Genomic DNA, 22,533 nt, shown 5'->3' on the forward strand with positions numbered 1-22,533 from the left:
TTCCAGGGTACTGGAAGTCAGCAAGCTTTCTTTCCCCTTGTCACAAAAGCAATATCCTTGATTTAATTGCATAAAGCTCTTTAGAAAAAGTGGCTGAGTAAGTAAATGCACTGAAGTCCTTTTTTCTTTACCTCCCTTCATAGGAGTAGCAATGAAAGAGTAGGCTGGGTACTGATTGCTTTATCAGTCTCTATATAGAAGTGTGGTTAAGTTTTTACCAACTCATCCAAAGTCTTTCCTTTGCTCTAGACCCTGCTTTAGTTGCTTAAGATACTGCTGACTTTAGAGTGGTTGGTAGACTGTGTTCCAGCCAGCTGTCAACTGAAATGAAACAGATTGAAGTATTTACCAGAAGTGCTGGGCCACTTCTGAAAAGCAGATTCATGTCTTTGAGTCTTAAAAACTTGCAGCTCTTTTGTGGAGAAGATGAAGCTTCTTGGAAAATTACAGTGGAGATTCAAAGTCCTCTGTATAAGGGTGGACAAGGAAAGAATTTACCCTGTGTAGAAAATGCTGCTACTTCCCGCTAAGATATTGCCAAAATAAGTGTAATCTTGTGAAATGCTGTTTTATTTCTACAGAAGCCTAGTTTCTTCCAATTTTTACTAGCTGTTATGCAATGTGATATGTAGTAAGTGTATCATGCAACATATTTTCCATGGAGATAAAGAGGAGCATTTACATCTGCCTTCAGAAAATGTGGCCTGTCTTAATCAGCAAAGGTGGCCAAGGTGCCCGGGAAGCAGTAGTATGAGTTTAGGCTTGTGCCATGATGTATAGAAATGCAAGTTGCCTGCCTCACAACTGTGTGAGTGGGACTGATGGATGTTCCCCAATATTCTTGAGAGCTTGATTTAAGGATTTTAAAGCTGGCTCATGGTGATATTTGCTTTAACTGGAGTGGTGTCCATTGTGTGGCACCTGCCTTGCAAACTGAAGGTAGCTGTGTCCTTCTAAAGCCCATTTGTAGGTATAAGCAGTTGGAATGGAGAATTCTTTTGAACACTTGTTGCTTTTTGTTTCTGTTCTAGGTCTGTGGTTCTGGGGGCTTAATAGCTTCATTTCATTATTACCTCCATTGAACTGGACAAGAATTGGCAGAATACAGAGAACAGATGATTCTGTTCGTGTTCCTGAACCACAAGATGATTCTTTTCATTCTGTGCAACCTCCAAAGGTAAGGGAGAACAGTCTAGGGAAGAACTTGCATATATTTTTAAGATCTCTTAACTGTCATGTCTTCAGTATTTTGCAATAACTACTTGTTGCACAAGAGTAATGTAGATAAGTTGATTTTTACGTATTAAAGCATTATCTTTATATTTTAGGATGCCATAAATATCTTTGATTTTGGTCGTATAAGTGAGCTGGAAAAGCAAATGGCCTTCGTGTCTGACAGATGCCATGACCAAAACAAAGACTACAACAAAGTGATGAGCCTACTCCAGAATCTTCAAGATCAGGTTGCCACCATGAGTGACAGAAGTGAAACACTGAATTTAATAAAAAATGTCATGAGTCAATATCTTAAAGATATGAAATTGGAGGAAAAGGTAAGATAGTCAGTTATTGATGTTTCCTGATACAGATTGTTCAGTTTTATAAATGCAGATTGTGAGCAATTTGACTGGAGGATTCTTTTTCTGCTCTGGAAATAACCAATAGATAGTAAGGGCCAGCGAGTAGTCCCTGTGGGCATTTGTTCCTCCTTTGTTATTGGTGACAAAGGATTAATTCCAGACAGGTGGCCTAAAGTAGATTCCTACATTGCTGAAAAGCTGCTGGATTTGTCCTGTTTCTATAAAGAAGACTATAGGCAGGGCTGGTGACAAAGCAGGGATTTTGTGGTAAACCTCCCTGCAGCTAAATCAGACTTCTGTATTCTGTATTTATTACAGATTCTGTAATTTCTCACACTACCTGCAGGATAAATCACTTAAACATTCACAGAACGGAATGAAAAGTGCACTTTGCAGAAAATATCAATTATGGTATTTGTACCCCAAAAGAAAATACACCCTCTTTTTTTTCCCTATTTTTTAAGACTGAGTTCCTGGCTTTACATAAAGAACATGAGTTGCGCATCCAGACGCTGGAAGAACTTCTTAGAAAACTCTCAGCTGAATCCAAGGTATTGACAGTGAGCTTGGATGACTTGTTCTAATTTTAAGCTGTTGATAAAACATACTGACTTTTTAAAATTGCTGTTCCAAGCAGCAGTTTCCTTTACAATGGCTATTAAGTTTCAAAACTTGTTTGTATTTTGGTTCCCCCTTCTTGGAGAGGGTTACATTCATTCCAGAGTAACCCTCTGTATAACATTACCTTGTTGCAGAGGCACAAACATAATTCTGTGCACAGTCCTGTACAGGTGGTGCTAAAATTTGTTTTCATATAACATTTTTTATCCTCCTTCTTTCACTAGAATTTCTTTGTATATGTTAAAACTTAACTTTTGTATTTTTTAGGACATCCAGAAGGAGTTCGACCTAGCCAAATCAAAGTCAGTGAGGTATAAGCACTTTTCAAATACATTTTTCTTTTTCACTCCTGATCCCAACTGACAGTGATCCTTACCTTGTGTCAGTTAACTGACCCTGCAAGGTTGTATTGTCAGCAAGAGCACTTCTGTTGTGTACTGGATTTCAGCTGTGCTGCTGAACATCAGCACAGAACCCTAGTCCAGTGTGGGGGCAGCCCTGCAACTGCATTTTCATTAGAGGAAGCTATTTATATAGGATAGGAGAATGAGGGACTTCTCATCCTCTTATAAGTGCATTCGTTTTCCTTCAGATCACTTAGTGAAACATACAGTGACTGCTTTTGATGGGCTTTGTATTTAAGTTCTTGAACTGTATCAGTTCTAATTTTTGTATCTTGTTTTTTTTTGTTTGCTGAATTGCCATTTGAATTAGAACCAAATGTAAAATGCATTTAGAATGATAGTTGGACACTGATCTATATTGGTCATATATTAGTTGCTATTTGTAACTCAGCACTGCCTCTGCAGTTACTCTGGTTTGAGTGAGGTAGCCTGACACTCACTCTGACCAGTGACAAACTCACACAAAGTTTGATTGGTTTCCCAGAAGCCCTTAAATTCCCCCAAATCTATATATGTTTGAGTTATTAACTTGTCAGCCTGGTGATAATCTGAAGTCATCACAGCTGGATCTTTCCATTACTTCAAAATGCTTTGAATATATTAATTCTAAGTATGCCTTAAGTAACAATATGTTACCAGTGCAAGTTCACTGTGTGTATTGTGGTGAACAATTGAACTCGAAGAACACTTTGTATTAGACAAGTATATTCTCACACTTTTGGAATTTGATGGAATGATTCCAACTACTCTTTCCTAATAACTGACTCCTTGTTTTTGGCAGAGATGATGATCAATACAGTCTACTTATGTCCAAAATTAAAAACCTAGAACTAGAGCTGGCATCTATGAAATCACAGCTGTTATCTGGGGAAAGTGTGAAGACGAGTTGTGAGAAAATGGATGTCATTCATGAAAAAGTAGGTTCAGCAACTTCTCTAACTGTCCCAGTAAAATTTGATACTACTTGGGCTTGTTCACTTTCTTGAAATGAACTTGAGTCAGTAACATGGGGGTAGTATTAATCTTAAAGAATGATAGTGTTGCATGTAGGGTTACTGTGAATTTTTCCATTAGAAAATAACACTTTACAGAGAGGAGTTTATTGCTTGTTTTCTACAATGGCAGGGGTTTGCTTGGAAGTTATGACATAGTAGCAGTTCTCTGCACAGTACTTTGTTTATGTATTTTGCTAACCCATGGAAATACAGAAAAGAAACTCATGTAAAAGCAAATTAGATTGGTTATCTGAAAATTATTTCTAAAAAATCCTGCCTAAGTTCTTTTGAAGCCTTTTAAGAGGTCTGACTGGAATGTAGCCAATAAAATACAACAATCCTGAGATGGGATTATCAACTTTAATAATGACTTGTGACAAAGGTCTAGCTCTGTGCTTGTTGTATATTTTACATATATATATTTATAAAAACTAATAATTATAATAATTAATGGCTTCTACTAGGTGGATGCCCAGGTGAAGGAATCTGTCAAGCTAATGCTTTTTGGTGATCAACAAGAAGACTTGCCTGAATCACTTCTCCAGTGGCTTAACTCCAATTTTGTGAGCAAAAGTGACCTACAGACTTTGCTGCGGGATCTTGAGTTGCAGATCCTCAAAAATATAACTCTCCATATGTCTGTAACAAACCAAAAAGTAACATCTGAAGTAGTTACAAATGCTGTGACTAATGCAGGGATTTCTGGAATTACAGAAGCGGTGAGTGAGTTTTAATGCCTCAATTGTTCAACTAAAACCTGAAAGAGTTTTTTCATGGGCATTTTGTGGAGCTTGACTGTCAACATAAATGTTAATGATTTTAGGAGATGTCAGGAACATCAGCTGAAATGAGGAAAACTGCAGAAAATGCTTTATCAAGTGTATTCTTGCAGCATTGATTGTTGCCTGTTGTCAACACTTGTGTTTTTTTAAAGTGTGCTGTCTTGAAAATTGAATTCCCAAAAAACAAGTACACTAAAGAAAGTCAGCTCATGGTCTTGGGAAGAAGGAATGCAGATTTAAAAAAAAAAACAAAAAAAAAACAACAACCCCAAAAAAAACCCAACAAAACACCACCAAACCATCAGTCAAGATGCAGTATTAACTTGTGTTTTAAGACAGACAGCCATCCATTAAAAGTGGCTTCTGTCTTGACAGAGGCTTTCAAGGACTTGTGATGAAGTGCAGCATCTCAAAAAGATGCTTGCAACTTGACAGGTATGTAAATATCAACTATTTTATTGCTTGATCTTACTAAAATACTTTTCCTTCCATTCTCTTGCATGTGTATGCCTCTAGCAAGCACAGATTATTGTAAATAATGCACTGAAACTCTACTCTCAAGACAAGACTGGGATGGTGGATTTTGCCTTGGAATCTGGAGGTAAATAGTAGAGGAAACACCATTTTACTATTCATGCTTTTACTAGTATTTACTAGAAATATTAAAATGAACAGTAAAGCTTGGTAGAGCATTTTTGTGTGCTGCCTGATTATCAGATCATTGCAATTTGTGATGGTGTTTCCAGGCCTGTACATCAGCCTAGGTGTGCATGGACATGAATAGAATAGTTCCAAATGTGTCTACAACTGGATAAGAAAACAATGAAAAACCTTTAACCTGTTCTTAAAATAACTTTTTACGTGATAGAAACACCACAGAAAATTATTAGATCTTCACAATATCTTTAATCTGTTATTCATTAAGCTTTATATAAATCTCTGCCTTAATTGCTCATTCCTTCTGGAAGACTTCTATTTCTGCTAACCTGATCTGTCTTTTTTGAGGTGGCAGCATTCTGAGTACTCGCTGTTCTGAAACCTATGAGACCAAGACAGCATTAATTAGCCTCTTTGGAATTCCTCTGTGGTACTTCTCTCAGTCTCCCAGAGTGGTGATTCAGGTAATTAAAGGCCAAGTAAACAAATGCAGCAGTGTTATTTTGTGTGGAGTGGTTTGGGTGGCTCTTTGGGTGTATCCCTGTAGTATATTGGGGCACAGGTACTTGGAGCTGTGTTCCCAAGAGTGGGATTGTTCTGGCGGTCCCTGGACACAGCTTAAGTCCTAGTCTAGCAAAACTGAGAGTCACAGGAAGCTTGTGCACTGGGCTTGTGCAAAGTGGGAGGGCTGGGAGGGTTCCTGTTAAGAGCTAATCTCAAGGCAGGTCTTCAGAACACCACTGGTAGCTCAGGTGGGTGTGATGCCTTCCTGAAGAGTTCCACCAAGGAGATTATTTCTGCACCTTACTGTTTAAGACTGACCCTAAGAACTCAGAATTCATTGCAACTCTTTATTACAACAAAAATAAACCAGAAAACACTGCAACATTGTTTTTATTGCTCTGTCCCATCTTGTTCTCTCCACCGTCCTTCTGTGCAGCCGGACATGTATCCAGGGAACTGCTGGGCTTTCAAAGGATCACAGGGCTATCTTGTGGTGAGACTCTCCATGAAGATCTATCCAACTGCCTTCACGTTGGAACACATACCAAAAACTCTTTCACCAACAGGAAATATCACCAGTGCTCCTAGGAATTTTGCAGTATATGTAAGTGCATCTCTGAATTTAAGTTGATGTTTGTCCACAGAATATTTGTGTTACGTACCTTGGAGAAGTGTAACTTGAGGAAGGGCAGCTAAGATGGTGATAAACTGTTTCACTCATTGCTCTTAAAAACTGCTTTTATTTGTGAGCTTTAAGATTATAAATAAGAAGTGTTGCAATTAATTTTGGGTGAGCTATTTCTTTACTCTTGCTCTATACAGTAGTAAACACTTCTGGAGGGAGATGATGGTTTTTTATTTGATCTAGTTTTTTCATATTTTTTGTTTCATCCTCCTTCCCATTCTTCCTCTCTCCACCCACTATCCCTCCCATTTTGTCTCTGCACCTTATCTGTGATGTGCCTTAAATATTTTTTTTAGTTCACTTTACCCAGCACCACAGTTGTGTAGGCAGGATTTCAGAACAGAACAGACCACAGGGTATATCAGAGAGCAGTCATGATATCTGAGAACTTTTTGTCAAGTTTTTCTAAATGCTTAAACAGTCAACTGCAAGCATCTGAATCTTGACTTCAGCCTTGATGTTCTCTCACTGTTTGTCCTGAGCAGTTTATACTGTACACTGTGATAGGGGTTTAGTAATGAAAATTAAAGGATTTGACCATGGGAACACATAAACAGCTCTACTATTTACAGGGCAGGAAACTGGAATACAAAGCTGTGTTAGAACTTTAAATTACATGGGAAACATTCTGATCCTGGCTTTATAGACCTTCAAGTGCTGTCTCTTGATACTCTGTGTAGGTGTGCTTCTAGTTTGGGTTTGATTGGAAACCTGATGGAAGCAAAAATCCTTATGGTGCTGTTACAGGGCCTGGATGATGAATATCAGGAAGAAGGCAAACTTCTAGGAGAGTATGTCTATGATCAAGATGGAGAACCACTGCAGATGTTTCCAGTGATGGTAAGTCTGGGCTATAAGATTTAAAGTCAGGAGAAAGCTATTTTTGTTTTCTACACTTGTGTGCAATGAGCAGTGAAGAGAGAAGCCTTGTTCTCATGTGGGCACTGTAGAAGCTTAAAATAGAAAATATCTACCTCTGCCTCAAAACTGTGGCCTAAACAGATGAGAGGGGAGAAAGGTTTCTTGCTATATGGACACAAATGGGGGGAAGTTGCTAAACATGGGCAGAGTCTGTTCCATGCTGCTTCAGACTCACAAATAATTGTAAGGCAAGGGAGGTTCTGTTCAAAGGAACAGAAAATTCCCAAGGCATAGCTTAGGTTCCTGCAAGTACCAACAGTCATTAATAACTAAGAAAGCTTCAGTTGCAGCTGTTTATGCCAGAACCCTGACACTGGCTTGTGTGTTTGCTCTTTCCTTCTCCAGGAGAAAAATGAAGACGCATTCCAAATAGTGGAGCTGAGGATTTTCTCTAACTGGGGCCATGCAGAGTACACCTGCCTTTATCGGTTCAGAGTGCACGGGAAACCTGCCGAGTAATCCACACTACAGCTGGGCTGGCTGCTCTGTACATTTTGTTCCTAATCTGTATATACTGGGAAGCCTCCAACACTGGAATCTGTAAAGGACGAGGATGCAAGATGCACACTGCAGAGCTATTGGTCCTCTGATAAAGGCAGAAGACTGTCAGCAGAAATGTATAAACCCCAATTTTTATTTGCTCTAAGGCTCAGCTTGTAATTGCCAGCTCGCTTCATATTCTGTGTCCATGCTGAGAGCAGTAATGCATGCAAACAGCTCTGGTTCATAAAGCCCAGTTGGCGAACAGGTGACACACGTTTTATTACAAATGAATGTATAGGTTTTTTAAAAAGAATAAACCACACTTTCTGCAACTAGGAATCTGTTCTTTTTTAATCCAGGACTTACCTGCATACTTTTGCTAGCTTGGCACCGTAAGCCAAAAACTGTGGTACATTTTGAACACTGACTGTGGCTAAAGGTGTCCTTCAGTTGACAGTTGGTTTTAACCTTTTTGGTGGATCCAAAAGGGCTTCTTTGCTACATGTTGAATATAATAAATACTACTGTCAGGGAAAGCTAACACAACCAAAACCAGTTGAAACACCAGCGACTGAGAATGCTTTACTGTAATTTGTGACCGTGAATTGCTCTAGAAGTCAGGGATAACTTTAAGTAACTGAAGTTATTTTAAGGGTTTTTACCATGGCAACTTGGCCAGTTTGTTCTTTTTTTAGTGTCAATCCCAAATCGACCTTGATGTGCTGCCTGACTGGCTCGGAGCTGATAAGCCTGCTGAATTGCTCAGTAAACACTGCTGTGCAGCAGTTGCACTACCTTAGTTTGTCCAAAGTCATCTCTTTGGGACAGGATTTCCTTAGACTGGTTGATTGTTTACTCCATAAATATACTGTGAGAATTCAGTGTGTGGAGAACAAGCCTGAAGCAATTCTCGCTGCGTCACATTTACCAGAGGGACTGGAGCTCAGCGCTGCTGTTGCAAACACGGGCATTCCTGATCCTCCCCACAAGCCTTAGTCGGGTACCAGAGGAGTAGAGTTGCTCTTGGAAACAACATTTTCACATAGAACGAGGTGAAACTGCTTATTGCCCCCCCTTAGCCTCGCTGCTTTGAAGATCCTTTTTGGAAAAAGATTCCTGAAATTCACTTGTTTGCAGAATTTTTATCTTGCTGTTCCTAGTGCATTTTGTAGTTACACAGAACTGTTACACACGGACCTGCTGACTGGTTTTCTGAATTGAGTTATGTATGTTGCACAACAGTCCTCTAATGTTTGAAATACAAAAAGTCTCCATGTGAAGAAGAACTGTTTTTCACTCGACCTAGAGACAGAACCTATGGCCTACGCAGAGGAGTAGATGACACATGTACAGGTGTTTTCATATTATAGGTTACATATTTAAAATTAGAATTATCCTGTATAAATTGCAATTAGGTAGCTGGGGGGGGAATATTTTGAATAACACTAACTTATTTTTAAAAAAGCAAGATAGGACTTTGTGCAATGTATTTTTGTAAATGCTTTTCAAAATGTCTGTTATTCTTTGCTGCCTCCAAACTGACAAGATGCTATTGAGATGTTTAAATAAAGAGTTTTAATTTTTGAAAGTGCATGTAATACTTGAAACAAGAAATAAAGCCTCTTTTCTGTTTTTTTTTTTTTTTTTTTTTTTTTTTTAATCAGCTGCTTAAATAAGTGAGGAAAGATGATGATTTTAAAATTGCCCCGGGGTGGGGGGATTGCACTCAGGCTTTACAAGGCCAGGGGCACAAAGCTGTAAAGGGCGGGCCCAGGAGCAGCTGCTGGGTGACACCAGCGGCGGGGACGGGCAAAGCACAGCTGCCTTTTCCTTCTCCAGGAGAAAAATGCTCCAGGAGCAAAATCCCGGTCATTGCTGGCTCCCTTCCAGCCGCGCGCAGGGAGCGGACTTGCTTTAACTCCTGTGCCCTCAGCCACAGCAGGCTCAGCCAGGCCCACTGCCCGCGCTCCAGCAGCCGTTCTTTGGGTTTTGTTGCTTTTTTTTTTAAGTTATCCCGCGGTGTCTGCGCTGTTGTGTCTCCAGGGCCGGCCGTGCCCCGCTCGAGTCCCGGCCTTCCCCTCACGCCGTTCTCGGCCGCCGTTACCGCTCGGGACGCCGCGCGCAGCCGCGCGGGCTGAGCCTCGCGGGCCGCCGTCCGAACGGGCGGAAGCCGGGCAGCGGGACGCCGGAGCTGCGTGCGCATGCGCGTGGCTCCCGCCTCCCCTCCCCGTCCTCCGCGCTGATGGCGGCGGCGATCATGGCGGCGGAGCAGGAAGCCGCGAAAGGCGGCGGCGGCAGGAACCGCGGCGGCGTGCAGCGCGTGGAGGGCAAGCTGCGCGCCAGCGTCGAGAAGGGCGACTACTACGAGGCGCACCAGATGTACCGGACGCTGTTCTTCAGGTAGGGCCGCGCCGGGCCCGCCGCGCCGCCCCTCCCCCGCCCGGCCTTCCAGAGCCTTCCCACGCACTCTCCCCCGCTGCCGCCCGCCGCGCCCACGGCTGCTCCCTATTGGCTGCTGCGGCTGTCCATCTCCGCGTCCTGTTCTCTGATTGGTGCGCAGGGGGGCGGGGTGGGGCGGGCGCGCGGCGCCGGCCCAAGCGGGGCCCGGGCCGGGCCGGGAGCGGCGGCCGCGGGTTCGGCCGGGCCCGGCCGCGTCACCGCTCTCGGCCCTGCCGGCTCGGTCAGCGCCTCGGGGGAGCCGCTGCTCGCCGGCCTTTGGAGGCCAACCCCCACCCCGGCCCGGCCCGCGGCCCGCCGGCCCGGGCACTGTCCGGTGACGCGCCGGGGCGTTGCGTCACGCTGCCCTGAGGTCACGGGCAGAGCGGAGCTTCGGCCCCGTCCCCCAAAGCCGCTCGGTGTCCCCACGCTCCGGCCAGGCCGAGCGAGGCCCCCCGGGCAGCGGCGTGGCTCGGGGTGTGTCCCCGGGCCCCCCGAGTCCCGGGGCCGGCCTGGAGCTGAGCCCGGCGCGGCCCCGCCGGCTCCGTGCCAGTGCCCGGTGGCTGCGCGGGGAGGGTTACCGGCTTTGAGGGCTGGTTGTGGCTCCGCCGGGACACGGGGTTACTTTGTTTCACGGCACGGTCACCCTGGAGCCGCGGTCGGAAAGGGGCAGCTCTCCGCGTGGCCGGGATCGCCTGCACCCAGGAGCTTTTTGGAATAAATCCCACTTGGTGTAGTGTTTGTGTACTGACAGTGACTAAGTAGAGCAGGCCTGGGCGTTTATTCAGAAATGCTACAAAATGCTCTTTTGTCATAAGGAGATTGTTTTTATGGTGAAGCATTTTTAGGCTTCGTTTTTCACGTCCACTGCAACTTGCAGGGGTCACCCTTTCTCTCATCACAGTTTAACAGGCTGACCCTTGCTGTTGCAGGAGCACAGAAGGTGTTTGTTCTGGGGGCTTCCTCAGCTGGTCCCAGCTTTGCTTACTTGTGGTTCTGCTGGGAGATGACAGGATGGAAATTTGGCTTCAGTTAGGTTGGGAAAGACCTCTGATGTCATCAGGTCCAACTTTTGGTTTTCATCACCTGTCGCCTGGACAGTTCCCTTCTAGGGAATGTGACTCCACCACTCCCTGGGCCCAGTTCCAGTGCTTGACCACCCCTTCTGTGAACAGATTCTCCCAATGAACCTCCTGTCAAAGCCATGTCCTGCCATCCTGTCACTGGCTGCCTGGCAGAGGAGCACCTGGCTCCAGCCTCCTTTCAGGTGTTGTAGAGAGAGGAGGCACTGAGCCTCCTTGTGTCCCAGCTGGATCCTTCCCCAGCGCCACTGCCTTTCTCTGGACACATTCCAGCCTCTCAATGTCTTTCTTGAAGTGAGAGGTCCAAAACTGGACACCACCCTCCCTACCCTGTGTCCCCTGTCCTCAGCCCTCATCGGTGTTGGGAGGAGAACAGGGTGAGTAAGCACAGAAAAATAGCAGTCATGGAAGAAAGTGGGGAGGAAAGTCCTTGGTGCATAATCCTGCTGTGCTGCCAGCACACATCACACAGCCTGCCCTGCCCTGCCCTGTGTCCCAGCACCACCACATTAAATCACTTTGTTCTTCCATAACCCCTCTGATGGGATCAGCCAGGCACCATCCAGGCCTTAAGACTTAAATTGTATTTGAGAATAAATCTAAATTTAAGACAAAGCCTGGCCTATTTTATAGTAGGGATTATGTGATGTGGTGTCTGCAGGGGTGTGAGAAGTCTTGGCTCAGGAGGTCACTTCTCCTCCAGTCTTCTGGATGTATTAACTCACATACTCAAGCCTCCCTGAATTAATTTGGAATCAAAGGTCCTGCCTTTTCCATTTTAAATACAATTGAAAGGATGTGTTCAGTTAAATGAAAAGGTGACATTTGCATGGCTGGTAGTCTTGTCAATCCTCTGTAAAATGTGATAAAAATCAGCATTTTTTCAGACACATTAATGCTGATTGGGATGACCTGAGCTCTGGAGCTGTGATTGGGTTAGCCAGTGCTTATTCCTTTAAACACACGGGCCTGTAAAACATTTGTCTCATCTGTCAGAGAGTAAACTTGAAATCCTGACTCAATTTCATGCACTGGAGCTGTATTTTAGGGTGGAGGAGGGGAAGAAGTGGAGGAGGAAAGATTACCATAAGCCTGCCTCCTGCAGAGTTATTATCCCTCTGTGATCCACAGAGCAGGTGGAAAACTGCTGTTCCTGCCTCACCCTGAGCTCCCTGGGACACACCTGAGCTCGTGGTGTTTGTTGCTCCCCAGGCTGGCTGGGCTGAGCTCTTCTCTCTCTGTGATTTGGTATCTGAGTCACTCTTCAAAGTGTAATATCCTTGTTACATCCATTTCTATTTCACTGATACCTGTAGGTCATTCTTCTGCAGTAAATAATGTGTTCCAGGATTTCTCTTGTTTTAAATACCATTTAGAGAAATGTCATCAATATTTATTTTACTAAACAAGTTTTCTGGTAAAAGTTCTTTGAAAAGCCTCAGCTCTTTGTATTTTATATCGTAAAATTGTTTTCAGCAGCTGTTAGTATCATCTGTAACAATTCTCAGATTAGGAGTTTCCATACAGCATTGTGAATCTACTGGAAGTAGAATTTGTGGAAGTGGATCCATGCTGAGTCCAACTCCTAGAAGCAAACCTGGATGGGAGCCCAGCTATAAAAACGTTGGAGCTACAGATTCATTTGTCTCCCATTTACCATGGTGATTGCAAACCCGAGTTGCTGAGAATTATTAAAAACACTGCCATTGTGCCTTCCATTATTTCAGTGCTGTTTTGGATAGAATACCTTGCTGTTTCTCAGTTGATGAGCAGGATGGGAGGAGTCTCCTCCCTTTTTTGTTGTCTCTCTGATGTTACCAATAGGGGACACGTGTGACAGGAATCTGGGGCACAGCACAAGAGGTTTGGGATGCTCTGGTTGTCCCTTTGGTTGGTGTGACCCCCATGGCCACGCTGTCCTACTGCACCCCCAGAACCACCAACCCCTCTGTCACCCCTTGGGCACTCTTGGGCTTTGGAACAGCCTGAGGGGCCCTGGGGCTTCAGGAGCAGCCCCAGGAACAGCAAGGGGTGACCCAGACACAGCCCAGCCAGGTGTGTCACAGGACAAACCAAAGTGCAGGTGCTAAAGCAGCAGGGTACAGCTGACACCTCTGTGATATGAGCAAATCAGCTGCTGAGAGCACAGACTTTCTGAGTAGCACTTGAGAGAAATGGAATTTGGAAACTGCCACACCTAAACTGCTATTTATGGGAAATGCTGTTTATAAGCTAGAGCTGGGACTCTCCAGGAGCTGTGGTTACTGACAGTGATGATGTGCAGGAGGCTGCAATCACAACTCTGTGCTAAGAGTCCTGAGGTAACCACTGGGAGCAAATTCTTTAATTCCTTATTTCTTCATTACCTCTTAAGTGAGAAAGGTGGAAGGTGTGTTTTGAAGCATTATAGTTTGTTTCTGTTGAAGTGTTGCATGGTGAATCTTGCTGGCTGTGCTTATCTTACTCTCAAAGCCATGAGAGATGAGCTCCTTTGGTTCAGCAGGGGGCTAGGACAGGCTGATGTCCCCTGGCAGAGGACATCAGTGGTCAGAGGGACTTGGACCAGTGGAAAGGTCAGCGAGCTCTCCAGGAGGTATTCCAAAAGTTGTTTCACTGGGATGGCTTTGGTACAGGCTCAGTACATTGGCATCTTTTGCTCAGTTGAAGTCTTGGGTTCGTGCCCTTTTCTTGTTCCAGCCCCAAACATATTTGTAGCTCTCTCAATTTCCATTCTTATATTCTTCATTTTATTCCATCAGGTCTGGAGCAGAAAACTAATTGCAACTTGCAGTTCAAGCTACATTTATTGAAACTAACCTGATTTAAAAATAAATCCCTTGTTGTCATTATTTTAAATTTGAGCAATCTTTTAATCCTTTAAATATAAGTAACTATATAAGCATACAAAACTTACTTAGTGGTAATTTTTATTATGGCTTTGGTATTTTTTTCAGGTATATGTCACAAGGAAAACATGCAGAAGCAAGAGAACTAATGTATTCAGGGGCTTTACTGTTCTTCAGTCATAACCAGGTAAGTCACTGGTTTTGTGTGTGTGGCTTGAGGGCAGGGAATTGTTACTCCCAAGATTTTGAGAAATGAATGGTGAGTTCCCAGTGGTAAATGTTTGGGGTAATTGCTTTGTAATCTTTTGTTTTATCTCTTTGTTGAGCCTTTCTCCACAAAGAAGGATTATGCCAAGCTGGAACATGCAGCAGTAGTGTTTGTGAGCATCCAAACAATGCCTGTGTTCTGCTTTCCTGGAGGCTTCTCTTTGATGCCATCAAATTACTATAATTTTTTTATCAGGAAGGCTGAGACTTGATACTGTGCCCTAGCTGTTGATAAAAGCATTAAACCTGCTGCTGCCAAAATTCTGGTTGATGTTTCTTTTTATGCCCTGATACATTCATCACTGCCAGTGTGTGTCTGTTTTGTAGCAAAACAGTGCTGCTGATCTGTCCATGCTGGTTTTGGAGTCTTTGGAGAAGTCGGACGCAAAAGTAGCAGAAGACCTTTTAGGTGAGATGACCTCTGCTCTTGGCTTGGTGGCATTTAGTTGTGCTTTCCCTTCACAGTGACTTGTTAATAGCCTTGAAAGCTGCAATCCTTTTTGGATGCCTTCCCAACATGGCCAAGGGTTACCCTCCCCATAGGAATGGACTGGGGGAAACTTTGTTAGAGAATTGTGGGTTCCTGATGACTCTGTGGGCATGCTTGGAACTAAAACTGCTGCCTGTCCTTAAGATGAATCTTAGAACTGCATTAGAAGCAGCAGATTGTCTTATTTTTGTTAATGCTAAATATTTTTCAATCTTATTGCTTCTAGAAAACTTGGCTAAATTGTTTAGTTTAATGGATCCAAATTCTCCTGAAAGAGTGGCTTTCGTGTCCAGAGCACTAAAATGGTCCAGTGGGGGATCAGGAAAACTTGGACATCCAAAACTACACCAGTTACTAGCTATTACCCTGTGGAAAGGTAAGAAAAATCAACTGGCTTTTCTGTGTTTTCCTCTGAAAATATTGAAAGCATGGTGTCATAAGAGATCTACTTTGGGAATAATCTAAAAAAACTGAGATGGAAATAATTGATTGAGTTCTCCTATTATCTGATTTTTGCATTAATGTCTTTCTAGTGTTACAGAAAAAAAAAAAAAGGGTAGGTAGCTCTATATTAGTACAAAATGCAAAACACAACTACTGTAAAAGGCAGGTTGATCCTTTAGACATTGAGGTAGTTTGGTTGTGTCGTTAAGTGGAAAATTGCCGGGGAGCAAAGATGTTCTGTTGGCAAGTATTTTTGTTTTTAAATCCTGGATAAACATGACAAAGATTGAAATACATCACCTGGCATCCAAAACAGTCTTTGGACTGTAATTAAGTACTTTTTGAGAAGTTGGCCAGCAGGGTTATTTCAAAATGAATGCTGTTGCCTTTGATTTATGAGGCATTTTATCACTTGTGATGGGATGTAAGAGAAACACAAAATGCTCTAAATAATTATTGTACTTGTGGATGATAGCCACTATTTACAGTCTTGTGTTCAAAACATAACAAAGGTGATTGAGAACAGTTGAATACATGCCATTTTTTCTGTGGTTTCTCATGGATAACTGTGCAAGATGATTGTTTATTTTACATTTTTCAGTAGCTGCCAAGTGATGACAGTGGTTTCATGTAACAACCCTGACCCAATAATGGTCAATGCTGCAGCCTCTGTGTGCCATGGGCAATTCCCTAGCTGCTCTCCTGGGATTTGTGCTAGCCTGATGGCTGCTGCCAGCCAGAAAGGGAGGATTCTTCTCACTGCATTCAAGTTAGAGGCTGCTACAGTCAGGATAAGAAACAGTTGCATTCTGAAAGTAAAAGTCCCCATTTTGCAGCCGCCTGCTCACTGTTCTCTTGAAGAGCAAAATGCCTACATTTTCTTAGCCTGTAGCTTTTTGAGTTTCATCACAAAAGGCTCAGATTTTTAAAACAATGCTTTAAAATTCAAAATATTAGCAGCTATATCCAGTTTTGTCATTGCTGTGAATTTACACAATCCTTTGCTTCAGGTTCTAAGAAATCATTGCCGTCTCTTACACCATTTTTCCTGTATAATTGCTGCTCTGTTCAGCATATTGAAGTGATTTTAGTTTTGGTAGCAAGAGTGGGCTAAGCTAAAAATAGCAAATGAAAGAAGGATGATGAAGGTGCTGTTTGACTTCTTGGTGCACTTGGTCTAATATGGAATTTCTTGATTCCTGTCCCAAACACTGGTGATAGCACATCAAGTGTCAGCATTCACTTAGGTAAAATGATACAACCAAAGTTCAAGCCAGCAGTAGCTGTAATTGAGTAAACTGTATTTAATAGCAGTTGTTCAAATATACTTAGGGTAAAATTTATTATTATCTCCTTTTATAAATTATCTGTAACTTACAAACTTTTTACTAGCTGTCTTGTTTATATACCACACCTATAACTCTTGTTCTTTTACCAGCTAATAAAATACAAACCTAATAAATTTGTTTTTATGCTCAGGTACGCTGAACTGATTTCTTAAAAGCCTTTTCCTTTTTCTTTTTCTAGAGCAAAACTATAGTGAATCTCGGTATCACTTCTTGCACTCGACAGATGGTGAGGGCTGTGCAAATATGCTGGTGGAATACTCCTCGTCCCGCGGATACCGCAGTGAGGTGGACATGTTTGTAGCTCAGGCAGTACTACAGTAGGTGTTAAACTTCTTCTGAAGCATTCTGCTGAGATGACATTATGTGTGGGACCAATCTAATTTAACCACACAGCCTTTGCAAAAGAAACTGTGAAACTGGCCAGAACAACAGGAGAAAACTGTCTGAAAACGGATGTGTTAAGTTTGTCAGACTGGGGAGAAAAAAGTAAAATAATGTATTAAGGTCGAGACCTGAAATTATTAATTAATTTCTTTAGGCATAATAATTTATTTATTAATTAAATAATTAATTGCCTAAAGAATGAGTGTAATCTGTTTAACTCTGAAAGCACAGTTCTTAGCTTTATTAACACCACTTTATGTCTAGTTAGGGTTTATCTATATGTTCTTACAAATACTGGACTCAAGCAGGCCCTGTGTTTAGCACAGAACTTGCTCTCACTCAGGTCCTAAGGGGCAGCTTGTCAGGGTCAGCCTGGTCTGTGAGCAGCAGCTTGATGGTTCTTGCCTTGACAGAGTTGCTGCTGGCTCTCATTTTAGGCATTTATTTTGTAGGAGGTGGGAATGCAAGCTATTGTGTGCTTTTGCAGAGCTCATGTAGAATGAAGGTTGACAAAGCCAATTTTACTGTGTTTAATCAGCTGATGGCTTTCTTCAGGCAGGGAAGGCAGCTCATGGAGGAGTCTGAGGAGGAGGTGGAGACAGGACTGTGTGGCAGGGAGTCAGGCAGAGAGTAGGTGTTGGGGGAGAGGGAGGAGGTGAGAGCAAGTTTGTCTCTCTTTTGGCAGCAGTGAGCTGTCATGTCAGATTTGTCCTGCTTTCCATAGCTGGTTGCTATAGATTGCTGTGATTTTAAGCAATAGCAAATCCTTTATGGAAATCCAGTATGTGCAGGACTCAATTTTATGGGGAGAAATGTGTGAAGAAGTTAAAAGATTATTTTTTCAGTGTTTATACAGCACTTCTACTGCATCCTTTACTGGCTTATATGTCAAATACTCTGTAAAATCCTCTTGCATGGTAGTTTATTCTCTAATGAAAATAATTGCAGTTCCTTGCTGTCAAGTGAGGCAGAACAGCCCCAAGCCCTTGCACATGTGAGGGTGCAGAATTAGAGGCCAGCCTGCCATCAAAAATGACATGGCTTGTGGCAGCCTTCCTCGTGCTTGCTGACAGCATTTGTCCCAGATAAAAGCCTGTTAGGCCAATGGGACTTGCAGAGATTGCCAGTTAAATTAACTGGACCTGAACAAGGATTTCATCTCTTTGAGGGATCGATCTGTTGGGGACAAATGGTTTGGGAGCTCGAAGTACAGCTTTATTGTGAGATTTTTAGGCATGTGTGTCACGCTGTTAGTGGTCCTGATGCCTCGTTATGTTGAGATGGAATAGAATGACAGAGTCAACAAATACTGACAGATACATACTAAATGGAGATGTGTTTGGGGATTAATGGGTCTTTAATTCAGTTTTTAACTCACTAGATCCTGGACCAGAAGATGCCATATCATTTTCATGTGAATTACAGGGTAGCCAGTCGTTCCACATTTTGCAAAGTGATGCTCTCTTTTAGTAACTATCCTGTACAATCTGCTTAGATCCTGGTTCAACTCGTTCTATTAATATTTAATGTCTGTTTTCCCTCCCCACCTGCCTGTTCCACAGTGTGTTCTAGTAGTGATTTTCCCCTTCCTCAGCTGATGGCCAATCCATCCCCAAAGATGTCCATCTCTAACAGTTTTGTTTTGCCATCAGTTCAAGCCTGACATGGGTCCTCTATGCACAAGTGAAGTAGATTTTGGCTTCCCTTTTTCTGTGGCGAAACCATTTCTCTGCCCTTTGTTTTTAACTTGGCCCATTCTCTTTCCTTTTTCAGATTTCTCTGCTTAAAAAACAAGACCAGCGCATCAGTTGTTTTTACGACATACACACAGAAACATCCTTCGATAGAGAAGGGCCCGCCCTTTGTGCAACCACTGCTAAACTTCATCTGGTTTCTCTTGTTGGCAGTTGATGGGTACAGTCTGATTTCTGTCATGTCCTTCTTGGTTTCCTTTACAGTTGTTAACTGAGATTACATTTTTGGTTGTTTCCTTTCTAGAGGAAAACTAACAGTATTTACAGTATTGTGTGAACAGTATCAACCTTCGCTGAAAAGAGACCCCATGTATAATGAGGTGAGTTACTCACAAACAGGATTTAACTCACTCAACGAGTGAAATCATGGCTGATTGTCTCCAGCTTTGTAGATAAGCTGGTGATTTACCTTGCCTGGGTGACTTCTGCCTATATTATTTCTGCCTGTAAATGGAATAATTGCCTTTTTTTTTACCTTGTGTCCCTCCAGTACCTAGATAGAATAGGACAGCTTTTCTTCGGAGTTCCACCCAAGCAGACCTCGTCCTACGGGGGATTGCTAGGTAAGCTCTGCTCGTAGGTACCTCCAGGCTTTGATCAGTGACCTGGATAAAACACCTGTGCTGGAAACAGATAATCTGTTCTAAGCAATTTATAATTCTTTTCATAGCCTGTAGGAACAGCCCCTGCTGTAGAATACAAGATGAATGGGTTGCATGTGAAAGTGGTTTGGGGGGGGCTTGTAGACTTTTCATCACTGAGAAGGGGAAAAGCAGTAAAAAGACTCTTAGGGTTAATTTCTGACATTGTGGTATAGCTTCCTAATGTAAAGAAGCATCTTACTGGTGTTAAAGCTTAATTTCCTCAGAGTTCAGTGACTGATTTTTCTTAAACCAAGTATGGTTTGGTAGAGATCTGATTGGTACTGATACAACATGAATGTGTCCAAGGAGGAAGTTCTGAAATTAATATTACCCTTCTACAAGGACTGAAATGGAATAGAGAAATTCAGCCCTCATTTCCTGGCTCTTGAATAAAATGTGCATAAAATTACTGTTTTCCCTGAGAACTAAGCTTCTTTGTAAAGTGACTTGAAGCTTTACCTGCAAACATCAATTCACTGATACCCGAAGCCTGATGAAAAACATGAACATCATATTTTTACCATCTGTAATTTGCTGTTCAGCAATTCAAGCATCTTTAAATTGATGCCTCTGAGTTTCAGACAATTTTTTACAGCATGATGCAGACTGTGGCTGCTTTTTGAGTTTCACTGCTGGAGGTGTGTTTTTCCTCTTTTGGTTGGGTTTTTTTTCCCTCTGAGGGCGCAACTGTAGCACATAAATATGTGACTTTGGGTTTTTCAAGTGTATTCTTAGAGAAGGAACAGTATCAGTGTACAGCTAAGAGTATGCAGCTTCCCAAATCAATATTCATAATGGAAAGCAGTGTGGGATTACTGATGTCCTGGTGAGACTCTCCCACTTCAAAACTCTTGGGGTTTTTTTTGTTACAGAAATCTGTACTGTAGCAGAATGGAAGATTAGTTAAAAGTTTTTGAGATGAGAATATAAAACTAATGATTTTGACTGTCCTGTATTTTATTCTAGGAAATCTTTTAAACAGTCTGATGGGAACTGGGGAAGATGATGACACAGAAGATGGTCAGGAAGACAGCAGTCCTATCGAGCTCGACTGAATGTTGTTGTCATTGGGTGCCGTGTAAATCTGATGATTCGATGACTCCAAAGACACTTTTGGAATTTGAATCCTGCAGTTGTTTCTTGGCTCCTAAAAGGGCTCCTCTGGTCTTTTAGAAATGGTTGCTGAAATGTTTATACTGTCGGTCTATATTATTTATGTAAAAAAAAAAGAAAGAAACCAACAAAAGTAGCCAAACGAACCAATCGGAGCGGTTGTTAGTGGGTTTGCGATCCAGCAGCTGGGACTGATTAAACATAGTCTGCGGTTTCTGATGCAGTATTCCCTTTTGCACAGTCTTTCAATAAAGCATAAACATGGGGCTTGTCCTTCACAGCCTACCCAATACCATCTGTGTTCTGACAAAGCCTCCTTGCCCTCTGCCCTCTTCCAAGGAAGATCTCGAAAGGCAGGGGGAGCAATTGAATAATTGATTTGTGAGGCTGGTGCCAAAAGTACTGCGAGACGAGCCAAGCAGCATAATTTGAGATGCACATCCAAGAGACATTGATACAAGAACTTGCTTCCACTGCCATGAGTAACATGCACACCCTTCATACTGCCTGCCCCTCTCCCCAAGGCCAGGCTCTGGCTGAGCCCACGCGTGTGTTTAGCCGATACTTCCTGAAAAGCACAAGGTTGAATAGCTCTTGAGTAAAAGCCCATCAGTGGAATGCAGGTAATTGGCTTCCAGGTGGATCTCTTGCCTAGGTATAAAAATTTGGTATTGAAATACGTCCTGTGGCTTGTGGCTGTACTTTGGAAGAGATTTTGGTAGTGTAAGTTCCCAGCTGTACGTGCAGGCGGCAGCATTGCTGTGAGCAGAGCAGTTTGCCCTGGGCAGGGTGTGTGTTTGAACTGGGCTGGATGGCAAGAAAAGGGATACTGCAGAGCTTCTGGTTCTTTATGATATATTTATTTTTCTTGGGTGATTGATTCATTTAACACTTTCTGTTAAAAAAAAGAATAAATCAATAAATAATGGAGTAACTTCACCCCCAGCAGTAGGCATAGCCATTCTCCATCTCCTCTGTAATGCAGCACAGTCTGGTACAGGGAACAGGTGAAAGGGTGGGGAAACGCTTTATTTTTTCATGATGAAAATAAAAAGGCTTAGATTAATAAACAGCAATCATGCATGGGGGAGGGATTAATACAAATTTATTGACTGTATGAAAAAAAAAAAGGCATTGACAGGAAGACTTTGTGTTAATTGTGAAGTCTCAAATAAACACTTTATACCAGGATGTGCGATACTGCTGCTTTCTAAGAGTTTCCCAAGCAGAGCTTTACATTCCTTGCTATTTTTTTTCACTCTGCATTTCACTGTGGGTCATCCAGCCCTCTGTGCAGTGAAGGTGTAATCCTCTTGGGGTGTTGGGATACCTGGAGCAGATGGGGCTTGCTTTGATATGCAGCAGGTTAAGGGAAGAGCTCCCTCTCTGGGCTGGTGCTATGGACATTTAATAAATTATGTGGCACGTCAGTAGAGGTTTAGAACCACAGCATTTCATTGTTTTGGCTGCCAGGAATGTGCCTGAAGCAGCATGAGGCATCCAGCTCATGTCCCCTGCTGTGTCCTGTGTATGTGACCCAGTGTGAGGTTTTTACCTCAGTTCTGTCTGCAGCCTCCAGCAGCCCCCACCGTGAGCTCTGCCTGTGCCCTGACCCCAAAACCCCAGCCCTGACAGGAGGGCAGTGCTCCAGGGCTGGGGCACCTACAGGTGGATATACAAAATGTATATTCAATAATTACAACAGTATATACAGAATTATGTGTGTGTGTATAAAATACATACTTGGGAATTTAAAATACATGTATATACACACACATATAAACAGCCTTCTGTGTAGATAATAATTATATACTTGTATTACGTATAATTTGTAATATTATTCTTAGTTATACATGCACACAAAACAATTTTTATAGCTACCTATAAACACAAACAAGGAGCCCAGTCTGTCCTCTCCCCGCTTCTGCTGTGCCTGGGTTGGTAAGTGAGTGTGAATGACAGTGTGTGGGTAACATACACTTATAAATACTTTAAATATAAGTTAAATATATAATTATAGTTATGCATACACATGTGCATGCAGATATATGTATGTTTATATGCAATATATACAACTTAAATTTATAAATAT

The 22,533-nt window shown here is 42.6% G+C and overlaps 2 protein-coding genes across 16 annotated transcripts in view; both read left to right on the forward strand.

Annotated features, from left to right (window-relative positions):
* The window catches only part of SUN1 (Sad1 and UNC84 domain containing 1), a 29,353-nt gene extending 20,133 nt beyond the window's left edge, over positions 1-9,220 (forward strand). For all 13 annotated transcript variants that reach the window (XM_064389875.1, XM_064389862.1, XM_064389865.1 and 10 more), the window contains 11 exons: positions 1,032-1,177; positions 1,329-1,553; positions 2,045-2,131; positions 2,469-2,512; positions 3,387-3,522; positions 4,065-4,319; positions 4,899-4,983; positions 5,388-5,503; positions 5,980-6,147; positions 6,976-7,068; positions 7,495-9,220. In XM_064389875.1, the coding sequence (XP_064245945.1) occupies positions 1,032-1,177; positions 1,329-1,553; positions 2,045-2,131; positions 2,469-2,512; positions 3,387-3,522; positions 4,065-4,319; positions 4,899-4,983; positions 5,388-5,503; positions 5,980-6,147; positions 6,976-7,068; positions 7,495-7,608 (1,469 nt within the window). In that variant the 3' untranslated portion in view covers positions 7,609-9,220. The remainder of the gene's footprint in view (positions 1-1,031; positions 1,178-1,328; positions 1,554-2,044; positions 2,132-2,468; positions 2,513-3,386; positions 3,523-4,064; positions 4,320-4,898; positions 4,984-5,387; positions 5,504-5,979; positions 6,148-6,975; positions 7,069-7,494) is intronic.
* Positions 9,221-9,816: 596 nt separating this feature from the next.
* On the forward strand, positions 9,817-21,632 carry GET4 (guided entry of tail-anchored proteins factor 4). Of its 3 annotated transcripts, none has more exons than XM_064389878.1 (9): positions 9,817-10,032; positions 14,105-14,183; positions 14,591-14,672; positions 14,980-15,129; positions 16,725-16,863; positions 18,704-18,844; positions 18,929-19,004; positions 19,175-19,247; positions 20,295-21,632. In XM_064389878.1, exons 1-9 carry the CDS (start codon positions 9,875-9,877, stop codon positions 20,381-20,383), a joined length of 987 nt encoding a protein of 328 aa, XP_064245948.1. In that variant the 5' UTR covers positions 9,817-9,874; the 3' UTR covers positions 20,384-21,632. The 3 variants fall into 3 exon arrangements, with proteins under 3 accessions (XP_064245948.1, XP_064245950.1, XP_064245949.1); XM_064389880.1 differs by lacking the exon at positions 9,817-10,032 and adding an exon at positions 10,857-11,335; XM_064389879.1 differs by lacking the exon at positions 9,817-10,032 and adding an exon at positions 12,705-12,811.
* The last annotated feature ends 901 nt before the right edge of the window (positions 21,633-22,533 follow it).

The sequence above is a fragment of the Passer domesticus genome, chromosome 15 (genome assembly GCF_036417665.1).
Source record: "Passer domesticus isolate bPasDom1 chromosome 15, bPasDom1.hap1, whole genome shotgun sequence".
NCBI lineage: Eukaryota > Metazoa > Chordata > Aves > Passeriformes > Passeridae > Passer > Passer domesticus.

Excerpts from the sequence above, each read along its gene's own strand:
- GET4 (XM_064389878.1), top strand. The coding sequence starts at position 9,875 with ATGGCGGCGGCGATCATGGCGGCGGAGCAGGAAGCCGCGAAAGGCGGC. Across the intron at positions 14,673-14,979 it reads AGTAGCAGAAGACCTTTTAG|AAAACTTGGCTAAATTGTTT; the intron begins GTGAGATGACCT and ends TATTGCTTCTAG. Across the intron at positions 18,845-18,928 it reads CTCTTGTTGGCAGTTGATGG|AGGAAAACTAACAGTATTTA; the intron begins GTACAGTCTGAT and ends TTTCCTTTCTAG.